Source organism: Aplysia californica, unplaced genomic scaffold (assembly GCF_000002075.1).
Source record: "Aplysia californica isolate F4 #8 unplaced genomic scaffold, AplCal3.0 scaffold00434, whole genome shotgun sequence".
Lineage (NCBI taxonomy): Eukaryota > Metazoa > Mollusca > Gastropoda > Aplysiida > Aplysiidae > Aplysia > Aplysia californica.
Genome location: NW_004797704.1, coordinates 202,831 through 224,731, shown reverse-complemented (window position 1 = coordinate 224,731; position 21,901 = coordinate 202,831). Strand labels below are relative to the sequence as shown.

Genomic DNA, 21,901 nt, shown 5'->3' with positions numbered 1-21,901 from the left:
TAAAACAACAAGGACAGACACACAGGCAGACAGACGAAAAAATAAAGTAAAGTTGTTGCCGCATCCGATCCGGACATTGGGGATTGCCTTGTTAGTGAGACAACTTCTTGAGCCTTCGGCATATTGTGGTAGGGTGGCCAGTTCCTTTCCACGCCGCCTTTACTTTCCTAACTCGAAGCCACGAAAAAATCCTTGTCCAAACCGAGGCTCGAATCCGGACTTTCCGCTGTGGAGACGAGCGCACTAACCGCTCCGCCAACACACCCTCCAGACAGACGTAAGGGGTAGTAAAAAAGACTTGGTGATATTGATAGGCAGAAACAGCAGAGAGGGCGACAAGCACGTTCGAGTTACAGTTAATTAAAGGGACAAATAGGGACATTTAAGCTTACATGTTGACAGGAAATAACAATAAAAATAATAAAAATAAAAATAATAATAATAATAATAATAATGATCATAATGATAATGATAATAATAATAATAATAATAATAATAATAATAATAATAATAATAATAATAATAATAATGATAATAATAATAGACTGCATTTAGTTACCCCTCTATCCCTCTTTACATCGATCACATGATCACTGAGCGTAATACTTCATTCGTACACGAAAACCAGTTCAACCGCACAAAAAGAACTTTTTCAACCATACAATAAATACACGCAAGGACAGCAGTAAAAAACAAAACAACATACAAGCATTTACTAAGACACAGCAGCTAAGAATTAAACAGATGAGTCTTGAGCAATCGCTTAAATGTATTAGGCTTTGTTATTTTTCTGAGGACCTGTCACGAGGAATTTCACATTTAAGGGTCAAAAAATGAGACACTATCTCTCCAAGAGATCCTAATTTCATTTTAGGGCCTCTGAATTTTGTTACGTCTGTGGATGACCGTAACTGACGAGATGGAACATTGTGTTTCAAACAGATAATATGATGGGGCATTATTGTTGTTATTAAGACATTGTTTAAAAGATGGTATAGCTTGTTCACTTTCGTCTGGCCACGGTTAAAACAAGATAAAACGAAATCGCTCTGTTTAATCTTTTCAATTTGTGTATAGATCTAGGGGTCTTAAAGTTGGATGACCAAGAGAATCTAGAAGCCCATTCAAAACTAAGGTTCCGATACGTTTTCTTTGATGTAAGCCTAAAACGGAAAAAAAATAATGATAGGGGATTTACAGTATACACATAAAACATTAAAAAGTTGACATGATATTTTCCTCAGCACAACACTCAACGCCAAAGAAACGTTAGACAAGAGACGGGGTGAGTAGTTTTCGAGACTCGCGAGGAGCACGTGGAGACGTCTTGACAGCCTGGGGAAGAAATCTTCAAGCTTACACTGAAATAAGGGGGCAGGATGGTGGAGCTGTCTCAAAATGGGCAATTTGTAGGCAAGATTACGTATGTCATTTATTTTTTTGTGATCCTGTGTTTGTATCCAAAGAGCGGTTTTTCATATAGATTCCACTTGGGCCCAAAGTGAAAAACTGTTTTATCACTGAATCAAGATTTTTTGCAAAAATATTTTTGTTTTGTTGCTGGTCTGCAGAAGTGCCATGCAAACTTTCGTGGGCATGGGTAAATATGTAAATGAGAGATATTTTTTTCAACACAGACAGACAAAAGTGAACAAGTTATGTTAACTTTATAATATATTGGACTCTTAGATCAGCTGGAAGTTGGAAGCAAGTGCAGAACTTTTTAACATTATTGATGCAGGGTTGTTCTTCTTTTTCTTCAGTACTAGTCTTGCAGTGTTATTTTGGACCACTTTCAATTTCCTCATTCTTTCACATGAGATACAAGACAGAACACAAATGCAATAGTCAAGTTCTGACAAGACAAGAGAGACAAAGAGCATGCATGCAATATCAGTTGAAATAAGGTGCCTTATCTTACTGTTTCTTCTGAGAAGTAGGTACATACATCTAAATAGATACCAAGGTGCTTGGTAGGGCTGTACCCCGGTAGCAAACCCGCTCGTGCTCACAAGCCCCTAGTTCAAGTCACAAGCCTCAAATCAGTAGGTCAAATCATCAAATCAAATCACCAGCATGATAAGTTGAGTCTAGCGCAAACTGTAACCTCCTTTGTCTAGTCTAAACTTCAAGTCCACAGCAACTAGCAATCCGCGAAGCCACTCGTGTCAGGCCCCCTCATCATCCCCACCCTGCTTGCAATCCGCGAAGCCACTTACGTCAGAAAAAGAGAGAGGGGGAGAGTGAGAGATCTCGCCCACAGAGTCACTGCGCGGCGTGGCGCTGTAGTTTACTCGATTAATCGAGGCCTACGCAAGCCTCAAGTCCCGTCCTCTGCCACAGGCCCCACAATTCACACAGTACTGATTTGCGCTAGGCTTACAGATTTGCCCCAGGACAAGCTCCAAACCTGATCTGCTGACTTGTACTGTCTCGATACACCGAGCGAGCGGCACGGGCTCGATGGCGTAGGACCGTCTTGATGGCGACAAGACAGTCCGATGTGTTCAAACAGCAAGACAGTACTGTGCGCTGTGTGAACTTTGAACCGTGGAGGAAGGGAGAGGCTGGGCTTGTTTTGGTGCAAGGCGTAGAGAGCTGAAGTTATTTTTAACTTCCCGCCGTTGATCAGCAAAGCGAATGGATAAGTGAGAGGGAGCGTGGTATTGTAGTAACAGAGACCTAGGTTTCTGGTAGTAATAAGAATAAGTTGACTTAGATTACCCTAGAATGGAGAACTCCAGGGGTCGTTGTGATTGGCTTTTGTATCGTATGTATGTAACCTATTTTGTAGATGTGTTACACTCACAGTGACATAATACAGAACATTTAGGAGACGGGCTAGGCCTACTTCAACCCAATGTCAAGGCCAACCTGGGCTGAGAGGGAACAACGCCCCAGCAGAAAGACGGAGGTTCTCAGTAAAAGTTTCTCCCCATACGGGAATCGAACTGAGGTCTTTTGCGTGCGACGATGAAGCGCTTGGCTCGTGCACATTAAAAATAAACAGGCCTTAACATCATAAGAATAGCCGATCCAATATTAATTTTTAAGTGCATTGAATAGAGCTTTTTGTTTTTTACAACCGAACTATGAAAAAACAACAACCGATCTTGCACTTTTGGTGCAAGCCTCTCAGCGCAAATAACCAGAGAATCTATAATATGTACTGAGCCCACTGCCACGAGAGTTCGCGACGTCACGACACAGTACAGCAGGACTGTCCGCGAGTCACAACTCACCGGAAGTTCACTCCGGTAGCAAGCGGGAGGCAAATCAAACCACAAGCCTGCTCGCAAGACTCTAGCGCAAGACTTCCGCTGCTTTACAAGCCTTCGATTAACCGAGCAGAATCCAGCCCTAGTGCTTGGCCTTGCTGAAAAGGATATATTTGGGGGCTCTCGAGGCCTAGAGGTTAAGGTGTTCGCCTCTCATTCAAAGGTCCCAGGTTCGAATCCGGGTAGCGACCAAAACATTTTCTTCTCTAAAATTGTCTCCTTTCACCTCCTTTCCTGCTCTCTAACATTGTTCTGTCATCTGCTTTCGTCTCCTCTTTCTGCCCCCACCCCCTCACCTCCTTTGCCCCCTCCTCTGGGCTCCTGACTCTTTCTGCAGCCATTTTACTGCTACTCCCTTGCTTCTTCTTACTGCTGTCTTTCTGCCACACCCCTGATCTTCTGGTAGGAAAGATCTACACCTAGCCTTCTCGGACAAGGGCCAAAAATCTCGGAGAGCCCGTGTGCAAGTTGCGCACGTTAAAGATCCCTTGGTGGTCTAAAATCGATAAAGATTAGGCTTCGGCCGCCACCCGGGCAAAATTCAAAATTTCCTACCAACTGAAAATATTAGGTGCGCGCTCATATAACCTTAAGCAGTTGCGAGCGCCGTAAAACACTTACACCCCCCCCCCCCCAAAAAAAAAGGATACATTTTCATTTTCTAATTGACATCTATAAAATTAAATACAACCAAAATTAGCACAAAGCAAATAGACCCGATGTCAATCTTAAACAATTAAAGGGAAGAGTGTGTGGTGGTTTTGTGGGTTGGTGTTATTTTTGTTTGTTTGTTTGTTTGTTTGTTTCAGGGAGGTCGTCTTTTTTATGCGCCCAGCACAGTTTTAAAGTACAGAAGCATTCATAATGCTCAACGTCAAGATTAGTTGGGTATATTTTGAAATGGGGCCATATGATTATCTCATTCTCAATCCGTCTCTGATGAAATGTAGCTGCTGAGCTCACTCCCCACAAAACAATAACAACAACAACAACAACCACAACAACAAACTGGAGAAACAACTACAAGCAGTCTTGTAAATTGTCAGTACCTTTGCTGAAATCGTGGATGTGCGTCATCTGAAATGGCGACGAGTCAAGAGGATCACGCTGGTCAAACCGTGTAAGTTTCATTCCTTGGTCATACCAGATCTGGAAGCAAAGCAGGAGGCTAGGCTCATTCAGAAGTTAAACAAAGAGTAGATACGAGCGGTATCGGTTAAAATTAAAAGAAGAAGAAGGGGGGGGGGGTAGAAGAAGAAGAAGAAGAAGAAGAAGAAGAAGAAGAAGAAGAAGAAGAAGAAGAAGAAGAAGAAGAAGAAGAAGAAGAAGAAGAAGAAGAAGAAGAAGAACAACAACAACAACAACAACAACAACAACAACAACAACAACAACAACAACAACAACAACAATCAGCAGAAAGTCAATCAGTTCGAAAGGGCGGGGGGGGGGGGGGGATACTTAACTTTGAGGGAAAAGTGGAAGAAGAATTGTTGTAATATACCCTTACATAGGTTTCCAGGACTCTGTTTTGCTCTGGTATCACGGTTTCCATTCGAAAAGAAAACTGGGTGGGAAGAGATGGTAACATCATTGTCTTCAATGGATGGCCTGGGAAAACATGGAGACGATATTATTGTTTCTTTTTCTTAAAACATCAAATCTGAGAGAATGTTATTGCTTGTTCACTTTTCTTGTTTTGAAAAAAATAATGACTAACGGAAGTGAACTACTATAGATTGTTCACTTTTGTCTGACCGCGTAAGAAATGTTTTGTTCAATTAGTAATTTACCAATGCCCACGAAACTTTGCATGGCACTTCTGCAAGCCAGCGACCAAACAAAACTATTTTTACAAAAACTCTCGATCCAGTAATAAAACAGTTTTTCTCTTTGGGCCCTATATTAAAACCGCTCTTTGGATGCATACACAGGATCACTAAAGTAGACGACTTATAGTAATCATGCCAACAAATTGTTCATTTTGAAAGAGCGAAACCACCCTGCGCCCTTTTTTCTGTGTAAGTCATCCCCCTCACTTGAGTCTAAAAAATTACTCACCTCGTCTCTTAACGGTGAAATCTGTGTCGGTTTCTCATCTCCTTGCAGGAGGTACTTATGTGTCAGAATGGAGTGTCCGATACGAAATCGAGTAGATCTAAAGATTACTTCGTCTCTTCTAGGGAGATCCGAAGGCTTTCGAGGACCCAGTTTGGGCATGATGTCATAGAGTTTGTTGTTGGTTTGTTTACTCCAATGTCTCTGCCATAGACAGGAGGTGTTGTATTTTAACTGTTTTTAAAGTCAGACAGTGGGAGAGTGTTAGTCGGCGATCCCAACAGAAGGGACAAGGATTCTTTCGCTCGGAGATCGACCTGCTCGTTTCCTTGGATGCTCACGTCATGACTAGGTAGTCATGATACGATACGTTTTCCGGTTTCAGTTAAAGCGTGTATTTTTAATTGCAACCTAACTATGTTTGGGTGTATGATTGTGTGATTTGTGAGTGAGCTGATGCGAGACAGAGAGTCAGACAGAACAAGGAAAGACGTGTTAGGAGAATTTTCTACGGAGTCCAGTGTCATGTGACTTCCGCAGAGAAAATTGAGGCTTCGGCATGGAGTCTCTCCTGGTGTGTACTGTTTGAGGACAGGGCGGCGGCGCCCACAGCTGAGTCGATTTAAAGCTGTGAAGATAAGTTCTGCAGCGGGGTATTTTTAACAAGTATGCTCCTTTGGAAATTTTGGTGTTTCTGCTTTCTTTGTTGTGTGAGGTGAGTTGTAAGTCAACTTTTGCCTTGATGAGGTGCCACGGAGGGAGGTCGGGGAAAAGAAATTGTTCAATATCTTGTTTGCAAAGGTGTATGTTTTTGAGGTCCTCAAAAACTCTAAGGTTGAAAAGTATGATGCGTTTTTCATTGTTTTTTAATTTGTTTATTGTGTATGGGTGTGTTCCAAATATGTAAACTTGTGCTAGGTTCTCTGACGTTGAGCTTTGTTTAATTGCGCATTGCAGTGATAGTTGCCCTGTTATGCAACATTTTACGCAATAAGCCGCCTTTCTGTGGATGGTAAATTACGCAAGTTTTTGAATGTGGTATCGATTCTGGGGTAGCTGTGGTCGAATCGGTACTGCGACCTGGACTGTGATTAAGTTCAAGTAGTAGAACTTACTACCAGGTTGGGTTGGTTGGGGGGGGGGGTACAATATATAGCTGAAAATAGTCCGGTGAGTTTGTCTCAGAAGAACCATAAAATAAGGAAATATATTACCGGCCCTGCATAAATAGGTAGTGTGTAAACCCAATGAAATTTAGTCGTGCCCAAGAAGAAACTAAGAATGACAGAGAAAGGAAGAGAAGGGCTCCTACACAGAGGCTTTCACTTCAGACTGGCAGAAGTTTGCAAAAAAAAGTACACGTTGGAGGTGCACAAGAAAAGCTTGTACTGCCACATCACAATAGTTCCAGGGCACAACACTATAATGAAATCTGGAAAAGGGCACAGTCACCAACCGCCATCAGAGCAAGAAGAGGAAATGTGTGCAGGTAGAAACAGTCTCAAACGAAAAGTGATGGAACAGTCAACTGAGCGACCATCCAAGCTTGTTTTGTCCTGAAAAATGATCAGTTAAATAAGTCTTGATAATTGGTTACCGGAAGAGGTCTACTACTTCAACTTATAAGGGGTGGGACTGAAAGACAAAAGTAAGTAGGAGCCACTACTACTTCAACTTATAAGCTTACATATAATAAATATAATTTCAAGTCATTACGGTGTCGAATACCTACGAAATACTCGATTCCAAAAATCCCTGCGCAATTTTCCAACAGGTTTTGGAAAACTCCTTAGAACTTTTGGACAATAGGATTTAAAACGTGCGCAATTTTCCGTCGCCCTTGTGTGTGTGTCTGAGTGTCAGTGATGGTATGTTTGCCACGCCAAGAGGCTGGCCACCGGAGAAATGCAGAAAGCCCTCGGGGCGACGCAGGGGTCTTTGGTTTTGTACTGGTCTAGCATTTTAGTACGTGGGGTTTTGCCGATCCAAAGACCGGACAGCTGTACTCAAGCCTGGATCGGACAAGGGAACAGCATAGGCGATAAAGGTGTTTTGAGTCCCCGTCTCACTCCTGATGCGATACAACTTTGAAAGCGGTTAATGTTTTCTGGCACCTCACACGAAGGTCTTTCATGTGCGGGATGAATGTGAGTTTTTTTGGTCAAATATAATTCCTAGGAAACGAGCCTGGTCGTGGACGGGAATCCTTTCCCCGTATAGTGTCAGACCTGGCAGCAGCACACGTCTGCCTGATCGGCAGAAATGGACTGCAAACGTCTTTGACGGGGAAAAACTTGAAACCGTTTTCGTTTGCCCACTTTTCAAGTTCGTGCAGCTGCGTTGCAGCGGCCTTTCCATAGGTCTTAGTTAAGGATTTTTGGAACGGCAGCATATCAGGAAGTCGTCAATGTATAACGACCTGTCTGTACTACTTTGGAGGGTCTGGATGATAGAATCTATTTTTATTTCAAAGAGCAGAGAAAAAAGGATGCTTCCCTGGGGAACACCTTCCGCCTGTTTGTGGGGGGTCTGAGAGGCGGGATCTGATACGAACCTGAAAGGAGAAGTTTTTCAGAAAATTGCCAATGAAGGCAGAGAGATGACTGTAAAGGCCGAGAGTGTGCAAGTCTCTGAGAATTCAGTACTTCCAGGTTCCGTCGAAGGCTTTCTCTGAGTTTTAAAAAATGGTGATCATGTGGGCTCCTTCAGCAAACGTCTCGTGTATAAAGGTCTTCAGGCGTACCAGGTGATCCAAAGTGGATCGAATTTTCGTGAACCCGTACGGGAGACCATTCAGCGAGCCCGTCGTCTCCAGAAACCACATCCTGTTTATCCTTTTTTAAAATATTTGTTGGACAGACAGCTCGTTTAAACGATTTGTCTTTAGTTTGAAGGTAATTTGTGGTCTTTATTAGGTTTGGGTATTGGAATGTCAGTGGCAAGTCGCCAAGACCCCGGAAATGTGTGCGACCGCCACATGTCATTGTATATATCTAGAAGGAGTGTGAATGTTTCGGTGGGTAAGTGCCTAATGATCTGGTTGTGGTTGTCATCAGGACTTGGGGCTGTATTGCCCAGGTCCAAGATGCGTGAAGTTAATTCATCTAGTCTGAAGTCTGCGCGGTAAGTTTCTGTGTTGTCTGAGTGGAAGTACAGGTGTTATTGTTCTCTGTTAGTTTTGATGTTTTGGAAGGTGTTGTTGTACATGTTGTTTGTTTTGGATGAATTTTTGGAGAGAGATGTAGCTATTGTGTTTGCGATGTATCTGTCTGTGTTTCAGCAGCGGTTCCATCCAGCCTTTGAACATGCCTGGTGGTGTCTGTGCGTCTACCCAAAATTTGTTTTAGCTATTTTGAACTGTTGATATCGGATATGTATTTTTGCAAAGACTTTCTTTTGCTCTCCCTCGGTCATCTACGTGGATCAGCTCAAGCTTTTAAATAATTAATTTTGCTTTCTGTAGAGTTGTTCTCGACATCTCTCCGATAAACTGCCTTCTTTTTCTTTACGGCATCATAGCTCTCCCCAGAGAACCAGACCTTGTTCTTCCGAGGTTTTGGAGATGTTTTTGGTATGTTTTTATGACATATTTCTAAAAGTGTTTCGTGAAATTTTTTGTAGTTGAGGTCGAAAGTGGGGTTCAAACTTTGGGAGCATTCTATGGCTAACCCGTCCCAGTGTGCTTTTTAAAAATTGAAGCGTTCCGGGATCAGGTCGTTTTGGAGGCTAATTTTTTAAACAGAATTTGGAAAAGGTCTGGGGCTAGATAAGGGGTACAAAAGGTGAGGTCAAAAGGCGAAGTGCCAAAAATGGATCTGTTTCTGTAAGTGGGGGACCTATCATTTAAGAGGCAGATGCTATTTTGAAATAAGAAATCTTCGATAACTCCCCCCTTTGTGCTGCGGGTTTATCTCCCTAAAGGGAGCCGTGGGCATTAAAATCACCTAGCAAAATAGAGGGTTCTGGGAATTGGAGCTTTAAATCTTTAGTTCTGTTATTTTGAAGGTGTAATTTGGTGGGACAGAGCAGATCGTGATTTGTCTGTGCAAGGTGACCCGAACGGCAATAGCCTGGAGGGTCGTCCTAAGATGTATTTGTTTGTGAATTGTGTTGTTGGCTATGTAGATAGTGGTTCCGTGATCCACCGGAAGCAATCTGGTTCTCCGTGTGAATATGGTGATGCGCAGTGAAACCTCTTGAGTCTATGGTCTATGGCTGAAGTCAGGGCGAACTTTGTTTCCTAGATACAGGCTACAAGTGGGCACAGTGTGGCCTGTGGGTGTTGCAATTCTGCAATGGAAGGTTGGAGTCCTCCAGCATTCCATTGCAGGTCCGCCAATGTGAAGGTTTTTTGGTTTTGGAGCTTCGAAATATTCTGACCCCTCCTTGCGGGGGAGACAGGGGGTTTGCGAGGCTGCTTTCCTACATCGGGCGGCACCTACTGGGTGATTTGAGGGAGGAATGACGAGCTCCGTCCCTTCCTGGGAGAGACCGGGTAGAGGGATGGGGCGCTATCCTCCATAGGGATGTTTGCTGGAGGGGTAGGGGGAGGTGGTCAACTCACGCTCCATCAGATGGTTTGGACGTGAGGAGGAAGAAGAGGGGATAGAAGGGAGAGGGGAAGAAGAAGGGGCGGCGGTAGCGTCCACCCCATCCTCTTCTAAAAACCGCCAAGTGGTTAGCTATTGTCACCGTAAGGGCGGGTGCCACTGGAGCAGAGAGGGTCTTTTCTACAGTTTTCACTGTCACTTTGGGATTGTTGACCGTGAGCGGGGTGAGGTCAGCAGTAGAAGTACTGGTCGACCTCGTGACCGGCCGGCCTTTGCGTATGACTGGTCAGGGACTGGGGCACAACTGGCGAGCAGACAGTCCTTCGAGCCTCCTAGAATAAGCAGCCTTTACGCGCCTTGTATTCTTGGATGGTGCGTTCTTTGAGCCAAGTCGGGCACTCTTTGCTTTGTGTGCTGGCCGCAGCAATTGGGGCAGCAAGGACTAGCCTTGCACTTCTTTCCAGGATGCCCGGTCTTGCCATAACGAGGACACACGGCTGCGTGTCGGCATCGCGACTGGCTGTGGCCGAACTTCTGGCACTTGAAACAGCGCAGAGGATTCGACACATAGGGTTGGACGTCAGTACCAATAAAGATGCCCGAACAGTGGCTGGGTGGAGGACAACACGATTCAAATGAGAGTACAATTGTGTCTGTTTCAATTGTGGTCCCCCCGCCGAAGAGTAATTCGGTGGGCTTCGACCACACCCTCACAATTCATTTCATGGAGCAGCCTTTCAGCTCATGGCTGCAGACGACGCCCTTCGAGGGGTAAAACGTTTGGTAACGCTCGGATTCACATGGAACACTGGCAAAGGTCGTGGTATCCATGAGTTGATACTTGACAAAGAAAGTACCAGAGGACAGCTTCTGCTCATTTGTAGGGTTGTATCCCAGTGCCTGTCTTAGTGCATCTCCTGTTCTGAAAAGATTTAGATCTGTGATCTTCTTCTGTGCGTTTTGACTGGGGATGGTCGCGTACGGCTACAGCAGAACTCCCGTCGGAGGAGGGAGGGCAGAGGCAGCCTGAAAGGTCCTTTTTCCAGTAGAAGTAGATTTGCTCGGCCCGGTGGCTACACCGTTTCCGAGAGCCAAGACCTTTTTTTTTAAAACGTTGGGAGCTAGGGAAGGGTCATTTTCTGTTTTTATTATCCATAAGAGTGCAGTGCTCGGTTCGACTCCTTTTTTTTTGGGGGGGGGGCATTAAATTGGCTTTGGAATTGGGGGCCATAGTTAGCAACTAAAACTACGCCGACTGGCAGAGCGAACAGCTGATCGCAGCCGACATAACAACATCTTGCCCTATGCTATCTTATAATCTTTTGTGTTATTGACATTAAAAATAAAGACTACTCACCTAAAGTTATTTCAATGTCCACTGCTGAATACAGTGTTTCCTGAGGAAGAGCAAAGAATAGTACATATTAAATTAGCATGTTCATGGGAGAACATAAAGGCGGCCGATTTCTGTCACCTAACCACTAGACGCCGTAAGTTATAGGAATCCATCTGTACAATTTCTACAAGCGCACAGAGACAGCCTACTCTCTGTGCCGATCTGCGGGACCGGTGGCGGCTTATTTTATAGGAATTAAATTTTGATCCCTACTCGCCGAAAGCCGCTGCTTGGTGCAAAGGAGTGCTCCGTCAGTGGCCCGTCACCGGGTGTGTGACGTCATAGGGCTGGACTGGGGACTTCTTCAACTGACCATTAACTCAACAAGGAAACGTCGTAGACAAAATCTGATTTGATATTTGAAATCAACTAATCAAATTCTACAAGCTCACCAAGCAGAATTTAAGTTTGCGAAGTATTTTTTGAAAATAAGTAATAGTGGGTTTTTTTTAATCGTCAGATTGTAGTTATTGAGTTGAGGAATGTGCTCTCTGTGTTGTGTGTGCGTGCGCGCGGGTGCACGCCCGCGCATGTGTGTGTGTGTGTGTGTGTGTGTGTGTGTGTGTGTGTGTGTGTGTGTGTATGTGTGTGAGTTTATGTTCAAGAAAACACAGTTGTTCACATAATATTTAGTTAATATTTTAACGTGAACAATGCCTCGGTTTCAGCTGTATGCAAAAGGTCTCCGATCTGGTATAAAAGAGATACATTTTAAGCAAATCGAAAAATCACAGACAAGCTGTGGAAAGAAATCGCCATTAAGGTAATAAAAAAATGAAAGTAAGTAGCATTTGCACGCCAATTTGTTTCTTCTTTAATTTTGGAAGAAAGCTATCCAAGATTAAAAACTCTTCATCCAAAGAAGACAACATGTTGGAATTTACAATACGACAGACGTTCACAACATGACACTTAAGGTAAAGCCCAACCTGTCAAACCTAGATCTAGTTCAGAGGAACAGTCTAGACGCGCTGACATATGTGTCCTTCATGCTCTACTCTCGGAAAGATCGGCGCAGAGCGAATATTATGTCACCGATACGCCGAAACATATGCGGTGGCCTTTCTGTCTCGCCCTTAGTCTGCGATGATGTGGAAGGGCTCCTTTGTCTTCAATATCTTCGTCAGCCAATCTTGCTATTATGCTCATGTCCCAGACTTGATGACGGCGAGAAAACAAATAACTTCTCTAGTTTCGTGCGGTCTGGGCCAAATTTGAGGGGAATTATGTTTAACCATTATCTATGCTCAAATTTGAACTGGTGGTCAGGCTCCTCTGTAGCAGCCATATTTCGGAGTAACCCAGAAGATGAATTTTTCACGTGTGAAAATACACTGAAAATAAGCTTCAAATTTATCAGGATTCCAGAATATAGATCTTTCTTATGCACCTTTTTGAAATAGCAATTTGGGTTTGGTCCGAATAATTCAGAAAGATGGGATGTCTGTCAGGATGCCTAGAGCCATCTAGGAACAAAAATAACAAATGGTGCGTAATTAGGAAACTGGAAGTAGGTGGTGCCTCGGTCACGATAAGTTTGCAGGAAGAAAGTGAACTAGGCTTGTCAAAGTCCCTGACTTACACTGGGGGAGACAGATTTGAAAATATAGCCATATCACATTTCTTGACCCAAGACAAAGCTTTGAAATGAAAAATGATAAGTGCGTGGGACACGTGAGTATGTGCATGATGAGGGATGATATCATGTCTCAGGGACAACCTTTCTAATTCGATCTGTGGATCTTTTTTAAAACAATTATCGTTTAACAAGGCCGATTTCAAAGACGACCTTGGCCTACATTATTACCTCCTCCCCTGCGCGATCCCTCTCTCACTCTCTCTCTCTCTCTCTCTCTCTCTCTCTCTCTCTCTCTCTCTCTCTCTCTCTCTCTCTCGCTCTCGCTCTGTCTCTCTCTCTCGCTCTCTCTCTCTCATATCACGGCATGTTGGTAAATAAAATTTGCATTCGTTTGTAATTAGATTCAACCTCGCGATTCCAACTTTTTTCCACTGTGAACGAACTGCTCATGATAACATGTGCGTGAAAAGAATACAAATAATGTAAAATCTAAGAAAAAAACCGGAATCTAAAAATATGTTTCGCTATCTACTTTTTCTGTATGTGCACATCCTCTGTGCTATGTTACAGCTAAAGCGTAGATATGTTTTGATACCACAAGAAAAATGCATGACTCAACGCTGCGCTCCTCTATTGCTCGCCATCCTGCGTAGAGCTTCAAACTTAGAATAGTTAATTTAGTTCAAAGATATTATACGTCAAATACCATAAGTGTTTGGTGAATAAAATTACCCAATACACTCCCCTAATTTCAACTGACATACCCCCAAAACAACGCTTCGGCGCAGTGTGAATGGACAGGGAAACCCGATAACTGACGGTCTCCGACACACGCGCTACTCACACAAGGTCATGTCACATAATGTGCACGTGGAGTGGAAGAAGTTACAGGCCCGACTAACTAGAACTTTCGCGACTTTTGTTTCCACGTGATAACAGAACAATAATATTGATAAACTACATGTCATACCAGGCTGTCATCGGAAATTTCAGAGTGGCCACAAAATCAAAAGTAGAAGTTGATTTCCCTGATCGACCTCCATTTATTATCGCTTGCTTTCCCGAAACTCACTCTCTGAACGGAGTCCATAAAAAGTAAACTTTGTGAACTTTTCCAATTGGGCTTTCAATGTTTAGAGAAAACTGTTATTTCCCTGGGTCTTTTCATTCCCAGGGGCAATATTGGTATTGGCAATTTTGTTCAAATTTCCGAGGCATCCCTTTGGTTTTCTGGGTTCCAAGGACTCGGCAGTCACCTTGTTATATCCTCCTTGTTAAGAATTACTCTTACGAGAAGACGGCGTCGCCGACCTGTATTGTAGTGTCGAAAACGAAAATAACAGATCGGCAACGTGTTGATGAAAAGTGTTTTAAGGGTGTTCTTTCCCTGGGTGGTGGACATTTTGGGGTCAGGTTCAGGTGGAATTGGTGCGCCAAATAGGATGGTCACAGCCGTTTTGCCGCAATCAGCGTTTAGTGAGTGGATTTATGATTGGTAATCTTCAAAATGATTGGAGCACAGGACAGTATTGTTAAATTGGGAGGGATGTCTTTTAATAAGATTTTGACTTCGAGAATTCATCACTCATAAATTTTATCTTGTGTGACGATATAATTAAAATAAGGTATGGCAGTGCTAAACACGCAAGTACTAGCATGGAAATGTTAAAAATCCAACTACAAACAAAAAATCCTTTTACAAGTGATATTCGGCCCTGCCGTCATTAGAAATATGATATGTACTGTTTTCCTCAACCTGAACCGCATTTGAATTGATGCAAATTCATGTTTTTCCAAAGGGGTCAGAGTAGGATAATGGTTCAGGCAAGGTCTAAAGTTATGAAAACAGGGGTATAGCAGTACAGTTGGAATGAGAGTAAAAGGGTACAGTGTTTACATTCATTTGTTTGAGTAACGTTATTGGAGAGACGTGAAGGGCAGTACAGAGTTCCAAATTGAAAAATCATCAATGCGTCAAGCAACAAATGACAGTTCAACAATGGAAATATACTGGCGATAAAAAAAGGGTACCACTTTGTGATTGTGTATAAAATCTAGTCTTTTGAGGCTTTACACTTCATCTTTCACATGAGTAGTACTAAGTATTCTGAAAAGTAGGTAAGCTTATAAGAATAGAATTTAGGTGCTTTGATTAGTGTTCACGGTACCCGTGTGAAAACCCCAGAGAAAATTCGGATTCTTCCTCTAATACGTGACTAGTTTTTTAAATATTCTTCGTTTTTCAAATGAAGTTTAGGTCTTTGGTTACGTGAAACCGCCTCAACATTTTGAGCATTGTAACTCAGAAGAGACGGCACCTTAAACTCAAGATTTTAAAAAATCAAGCCATCAGCATTCTCGTCGAGCTTTTGTTGCGAGGACATTCAACGTCAACAGAGGGACCATCAGCCGACTGAGACAACAGTACGTTGTGACTTTAACTATTCAAGACCGACCAAGAACTGGCCGTCCAAGGGTAACAATGCCAGCTCTATACCGATATGTCAGGACCCTGAACTTGTGAAATCGTTTCAGGGCACCTACTCAAACCGCCAGATAATTTTCTGGACTTTTAACCGTCAGCTGGCATACTGTTCATCGCAGGCTGGGGGAATTCAAGCTAGGATTAACTGGACACAACTACACCATCAATGGACCAAGAGCAGCGGGACATCGACACCTTCTCGGACGATTCTCAATTCCGACTTAAACACCATGATGGGAGTATTAAAGTGTGCAGGAGACCACGTGAACACTATCTGCCATTTCTTCAACAACACATCAGCCCATGGCATTCAAACAGGATAATGCACCCGCACATCGTGCACTCCACTAGGAATTAAATTCTTAAAAATCCAAAATAACGTCTCTGTCATGGAATCACGGCCTGCCTTTTCACCAGATTTGTACCCAATCGAGCACCTATGGGGCAGAATTAACCGTGTTAAAAACCGGTCCCAAAACCATTTCACAGCTGCAGTAAACCCTTACCAATGTCGGAAACAACGTTTTACAGCAAGACGTGTGTACCCTGTGTGCAAGAGATGCACTGTGGTGCTGAATGCACCTGGAGATCAAACGGCGTACAGCCTGATGTGTGACTTTTGGATGTTACCCCTGTTGTCAAATTTCATTAATAAAAGAGACTTTGCTGAAAGCTAATCCGTTCACCTCGATTCATTTGCCAAATACTTCATAGGCATTATTTTTCTACACGAAAGACGAACTAACTGAACATAATATAAGGTGGTACCTTTTTTTTATCGTCAGTGTATTTTGTGAGACTATTACTGCTATGTATATTCTGTCACTATCAGTATTATCAGTGGATGTTTATGCAACGTCTGTGTGAATAAAACCCTTGCAAGTGCATTATCATTGCATCTTGTACATATTTCAAAAAGGTGAAATTCATTCCCTCTAACCCTATAAACAATGTTGATCTGGATCTGGATTAATGTGGCTGTTGCCTCAATTCAATAAATAAAAGCGAATGCGTTATGACAGTGATGATCTATTATACTAGTACTGCTATAACCTCTTTGAGTACTCGTCATTGGTATCTGTGCTTTATGTCGATCAGTCAACAAAGTTATGATTCATGTTAAAAGTATTGAAGGCCAATATTAAGAATGCGTTTTTCTCTCATACCCTGAGTCGGAGCCTATCAGTGGATGCTTGTTTACTGTGTAATCCCCCTCTAGAGAATTGGCCGTTGTGCAATCGGCATCACTAGGTGTGAATGGTATTCTGGGAGTTGTACTACATAAAGAGGACAATATAGATGTGACCATGTGCACATGTCATGTCACCCATCTTACATAAGTGCAAAATCTCGTACAAAACATAGAAAGACTGGTCACTGGTCACAGTGCAGGCAGCAACGGGCTAAAACGCAAACTTCGGTTATCTATCCAAGAGCACCAATTTGGGCACCCGCTGAATTGTTTGTGGTCTGGAAAGAAAACGTTGCAGTCAAACAAAATCATAAAGGGGCCTATAATATTTTTCGTGTGCGAACCGAGACCCATCGTCAGGACATAATTTTAAAAAGGACGAATTAAACCCCCCCCCCCCCCCCCCCCCGACTATTTTCAATTGTTTTTATACGTTTTAAATTCAAAATGTTTAAGCGGCCATCATTATCTGTTCTATTAGACGTTGAATTTTTTTTTTTAAAGTATGGACATCATTAAGACCTCAAGTTGCTCTAAAGATCCAAGCTGGTCATTGCGTTGTATCCTATCTGGAGGTAAATGAGTATATTATTATATAATCAAATAATTACTGCTTCCCTCCCTTACTTTGGGAACTTCCTCGCGGTCAAAGTAACCCGTAGGCCATGAGTCCTAAATGTAAATAGACGTTCAGGAAATCACCACTAAGCAGCCTGCGCAACACTCTAAACTGTTTTATTCCACATACGTACCCTGTTCACTTCTTTTGGACCTTCCTTACAAGCACTGATTATATCAGCCAACAATTAAACAAGTCTCCTTATAATCTTATGACTGCTGCGAGTGTTAGTTGTTTTTCTGTTTTGTTTGTTTATGTTTTGTTTTTGTTTTTTCCTCAATTTTTCATCGCCCTATAATCAGGTCAAGCCACACTTATGACATCGGCTTCTGGCTGCAAAATGCTGAATAACGACGACCAAATATGAAAACAAATTAACAAAACATTTGTATTATTGTCATCTCTGCTTCTTTGTCTTGTTTGAGTATTCACATCTTAAGATAAATTTACTGTTTAAAAATCGTGAGACTTTATTCCCATCGCACGTTTACAAGTTCTAATTACGTTTTGCCTAAAGTGGGGAAATTACATTAAAGAGATACAATGTTTAAGGCTCTGATGACGACTTCATTAAAACCAGGAATGTTGAAGCCGAACAGATTGATGAAATGTTAGGTGATTTGAAACAACATTTTAAGGGTGTATTATGTAAGACAGACAGACAGACAGACAGACAGACAGACAGACAGACAGACAGACAGACAGACAGACAGACGGACAGACGGACAAACGGATAGACGGACAGATGGACAGACGGACAGACAGACAGACAGACAGGAAGACAGACAGACAGGAGTAGGGCTTAAACATTACCACTTTTGACATGGGGAAGCCTAGCTCATGACAGTTCTGAGTGACCCACCTTGTAGAGAGCAGCAATTACAGAGGGCGGGGAGAACGAAAATCGTTACTAGAGTACTCACAAAGCCTGTATTATCCATGAGAGTGAAGGTTAATTCACTGTTCTTAATCGCCATTTTTAGGGCATCATAAACTTTGCCAACCGACGGCTCCTTCGGCAGAACTTGGTCCACGGTACCTGCCGTAAAAAAATACAATGTAATATTTTTTATTTTGTTTACATCTTCAAATCCTTGCATCTTTCTTGTTAGCGTTTAGAGAGCTCTCCGTAGGAGAAAATTAAAGAAAAGCCACTTATCTTTTTTTTCTTCTTTATTTATGTATTAGTTGTAATGGAAATACCCTTGAGAAGGAAACAAAGAGACTGCTGAGATTTTCATGTCAAAGTAAAACCAAGCCGTGTTTCGAACTAAAGTGAACATTACGACCTTGTGTCCAGAGACCTTATGCAGTTGCGGCGAGCGCCGTAAAACTTTTAAAGTTTAAATTAGTACGAGTTTTACGGCGCTTGCAACTACATAAGGTCATATGAACGCGCGAAACACAAATTGGTTGTATTCACGATAGCTCACAGCAAAGCTTTTTAAAAGTATGTTGACATTTGGAACTTGCTATGTGGCATTTGAATTTCCTATGAGATTTCAATGTTTACATTTGAACATGCTATTGTTATATTAGAATTTGTTGTGACTTTATTTGTACATTTGGATTTCTTATACGTAAGTTGGTCTTTTTATGTGACACTTGAATTTGTTATGTGTATATTTGATATTTTTAAAAATATAAAGTTTTAAAAAACTCAGCCATTTATGTTTTTAAAATAAGTTTTTAAAACATTATTTTGAATAAATGTAACATTATTTTTTAACGTCCGTGGGAGGGTGATCTCCGTTGATCCCATCAAAAAGGGTTAAGGATTCTTTTGGTCTAGAGTTACGGTGTTCGCCTCTCATTCAATAAGTTCCGGGTTCGAAAACTTACAGCTACGAAAAATGTTCTTCTCTAAAATGTTCTTTTTTCACTTCCTTTCCCGCTCTCTAATCCTTTTCTGTCATCTACTTTCATCTCCACTTTCTGCTTCCCCTCTTTTCCCCTCCTCTGAGCTCCTGACTCTTTCTACTGCTACTACTGACTCCTTTGCACTGCTGTCTTTCAGTCACACCCCTAATCTTAGATCTTAGAAGTACTAAGATTTAGTATTGGCTCCTCATACCCAACCCAGCGCGTCCCCAGGTGGTGGATAGAGGAAAGGCCTCAAGATATGGAGGTTAGCTGCTAAGCAGTCGCGAACCAAATGAGAGATGGTCGTGGAGAGTAGATATGGACAATCACTAAATAAGGTGAAAATAAAATAGAAGCAACATGCTATGAATATCGTGGAAGAAAAAGAAATCGAATGAGGCAGTACTTGATGAAACCCGCGTTGGACGCTCACTTTTAAAAACAATCAGGAAACGCCAAATGCAGTTTTTGGGACACTTGAATAGACATAAAGGTCTTGAACATCGAGCTCTCAGTGGCAAAATTGAAGGCAAACGACGCAGGGGTAGGCCCAAAGCAACCTACTTAGGGAACCTAAACAGATAGGTAACGGAGAAAGATAAGGGAAACGTAGCTTTTTAAGAGCATCCGAGCAAAGGAATGAATGGAGAACTATGATCACCGATGTCTGTCGCAGATCTGGCACAGGATGATGATGTTGATGAGATCTAAGACTTAGCCTTCTCTGATAAGGGCCAAAAATCTTGGAAGTCCTATGTGGAAGTTGCGTACTTTAAAGATCCCTTGGTAGTCCTAAAATAGATAAGAGTAGGCTTCAGCCGCCACCCGGGCAAAAGTTCAAAATTAACTCCTACCAAAATGCTTAATTTCTCCCATGCGCTCATTTGACGCTATGCAGTTGTGAGCGTCATAAAACACACATATAAAAAAAAAAGAAAAAAAAGAGGATCGACCCGATCGTTTCATCAGATGCCAAAGCAAACAAGACATCTTTTCCCTTCTCAATCAATGAGTGAATCCTCCACGGCAATGTACTTTCGGGTGTGAGATAGGGAAAGTGAAGTGAGGCAAGACATGGAATAGGGCAGAATGCGAAAGGATGATTAGGAGAATTTCCAATGGAGTTTAATGCCATATAAATGGTAGTAGCCTCCGAAAAAAAAATGAGGCTTCGGGATGGAGATTTTACTATAAAGTGCTGTTCGTGGACAGGGAAGCTGCAGCTACAGCTGAATCCGAATTAGAGGGTTTTTTCTGTCTTTGTATCTGTGCATGAATCGTAGTGTGTGTGAGAGATCTAAGTTCATTTTTGCCTTGGTGAGGTTCCAATGTTCTGTCTTCATAAGAAAAATATGTGGGTTTTTTTAAGTGCTCAAGGACTCTGAGGCCGAGAGGTTTAGTGAATTTTTCATTGTTTCTGAATTTTTTTGTGCTATGTCTGGATGAAATTGCAGTCATGTGCTGCGTTGTCTGGTGGAGTTCTGTTTAACTGCGTATTGTACTGAAAGTTGTGTTCGTTTTAGGGAAGGGATGTTGCCCTCGGCCTAGAGGCTCTCCACTGGAGAAGTGCGGAAAGCCCCGAAATCGAAATGGAGTTTATGGTTTTATACGGGGTTTAACATTTTTAAGATGTGAGGTCTTGTCGATTCATAGACCTGATAGCAGGATTCCCCGCTCCACCCCAAATGGAATAAAATTTAACAGGTAATAACCGGTGCCCATTGGCAAGATCGTTTAAGCTCGGTTTGTTTCAGTTTGGTCATCGCTGCAAGCCAGATTTTCCTCCATTGAGGGAGAAAAGCTTCCAACGAACGAAACCGACGATGACCTTCAATAACAAACGCGTTTGTCTTCAAGGCTGCGAGTCTGGCGATCGGTTTGAGGCAGGGATCTATTTATAGTATGCACTGAAGCCGCCAGAAACCGAATCAACCCGAACCGATCTTCCAGTGGGCACCGCCTATTACGTGAGGTTAGAATGTTGGTTTTTAGTTTTTAATGTTTAGTCAAAGATTTTAACGAGGAAACGAATTATATCACTGAATTCTTCCAATATAGATCTACATGAGGTGTTAAACAAGGCTGCATACTAAGCCCAAAATTTATTTATTTCTTATTTCTCAATTCGAAAAACACAATTCAGAATCAAATACCCATGCTATACAGTTGCCCATTGATGATGATGATATCTTATGTTTAATGTACGCTGATCGATGACCTAAGTCTATTAGACGACAATATCAGAGGTTTACAAAAGAAAAGCAACTTGTCATTATGATTTCTGTCATATACGGGGGTTAAAAGTGAATGCAGAGAAAAGCAAGATTGTTGTTTTTAGAAATTGTGGCTATCTCAAAAGATCTGAGAGATGGTATTGGGAGGCTAAGATCTTAGAGACAGTAACCTCTTATAGATACTTGGGCATTTCATTATTATCGCATCTATGCTGGAGACAAACGTTTGAAGATCGAGCTTGTAAAGCTCAGCGGATTGTTTCTCGAACAAGAAGGCATTTTGGTTCATAACTATACCCAAGTGTTAAGTTCTAAGAGAAGTGGGAAGAACCAATTTATGTCCTGCAATGCGTCATTAGTTTGGGGGGAGGGGCACCCCGAAAGCCCCGATTCGGCTCAAAATTATGAATTTTAAGTTGTAGGAATGTTTAGCTTCTTCAGCCTCTCTTACAACTATTTCATCGCATAGGAACCCCCTTATTTCTTTCCATACCGGGCAAGTTTGTCACCACCATTTCCTCATAAAAAGTCAATCTTTCATTTTTCTTTATCGACCGTTTTCTCGAAAAGTGGTTTTTCAATATACTTTTAAAAAATTACTCCATCATTTTTCCTCCAATCCTCATCAAATTTTCACAGAATGAAGAAAA

General features: G+C 42.2%; 1 protein-coding gene across 1 annotated transcript in view; it reads right to left on the bottom strand.

Annotated features, from left to right (window-relative positions):
* LOC101857428 overlaps positions 1-21,901 on the bottom strand; it is a 70,463-nt gene that overhangs the window by 8,071 nt on the left and 40,491 nt on the right. The window contains exons 15-18 of the mRNA XM_035971421.1: positions 18,078-18,193; positions 11,241-11,280; positions 4,786-4,886; positions 4,328-4,427 (exon numbers count right to left, since the gene is read on the bottom strand). Coding sequence (XP_035827314.1) covers positions 4,328-4,427; positions 4,786-4,886; positions 11,241-11,280; positions 18,078-18,193 — 357 coding nt within the window. The remainder of the gene's footprint in view (positions 1-4,327; positions 4,428-4,785; positions 4,887-11,240; positions 11,281-18,077; positions 18,194-21,901) is intronic.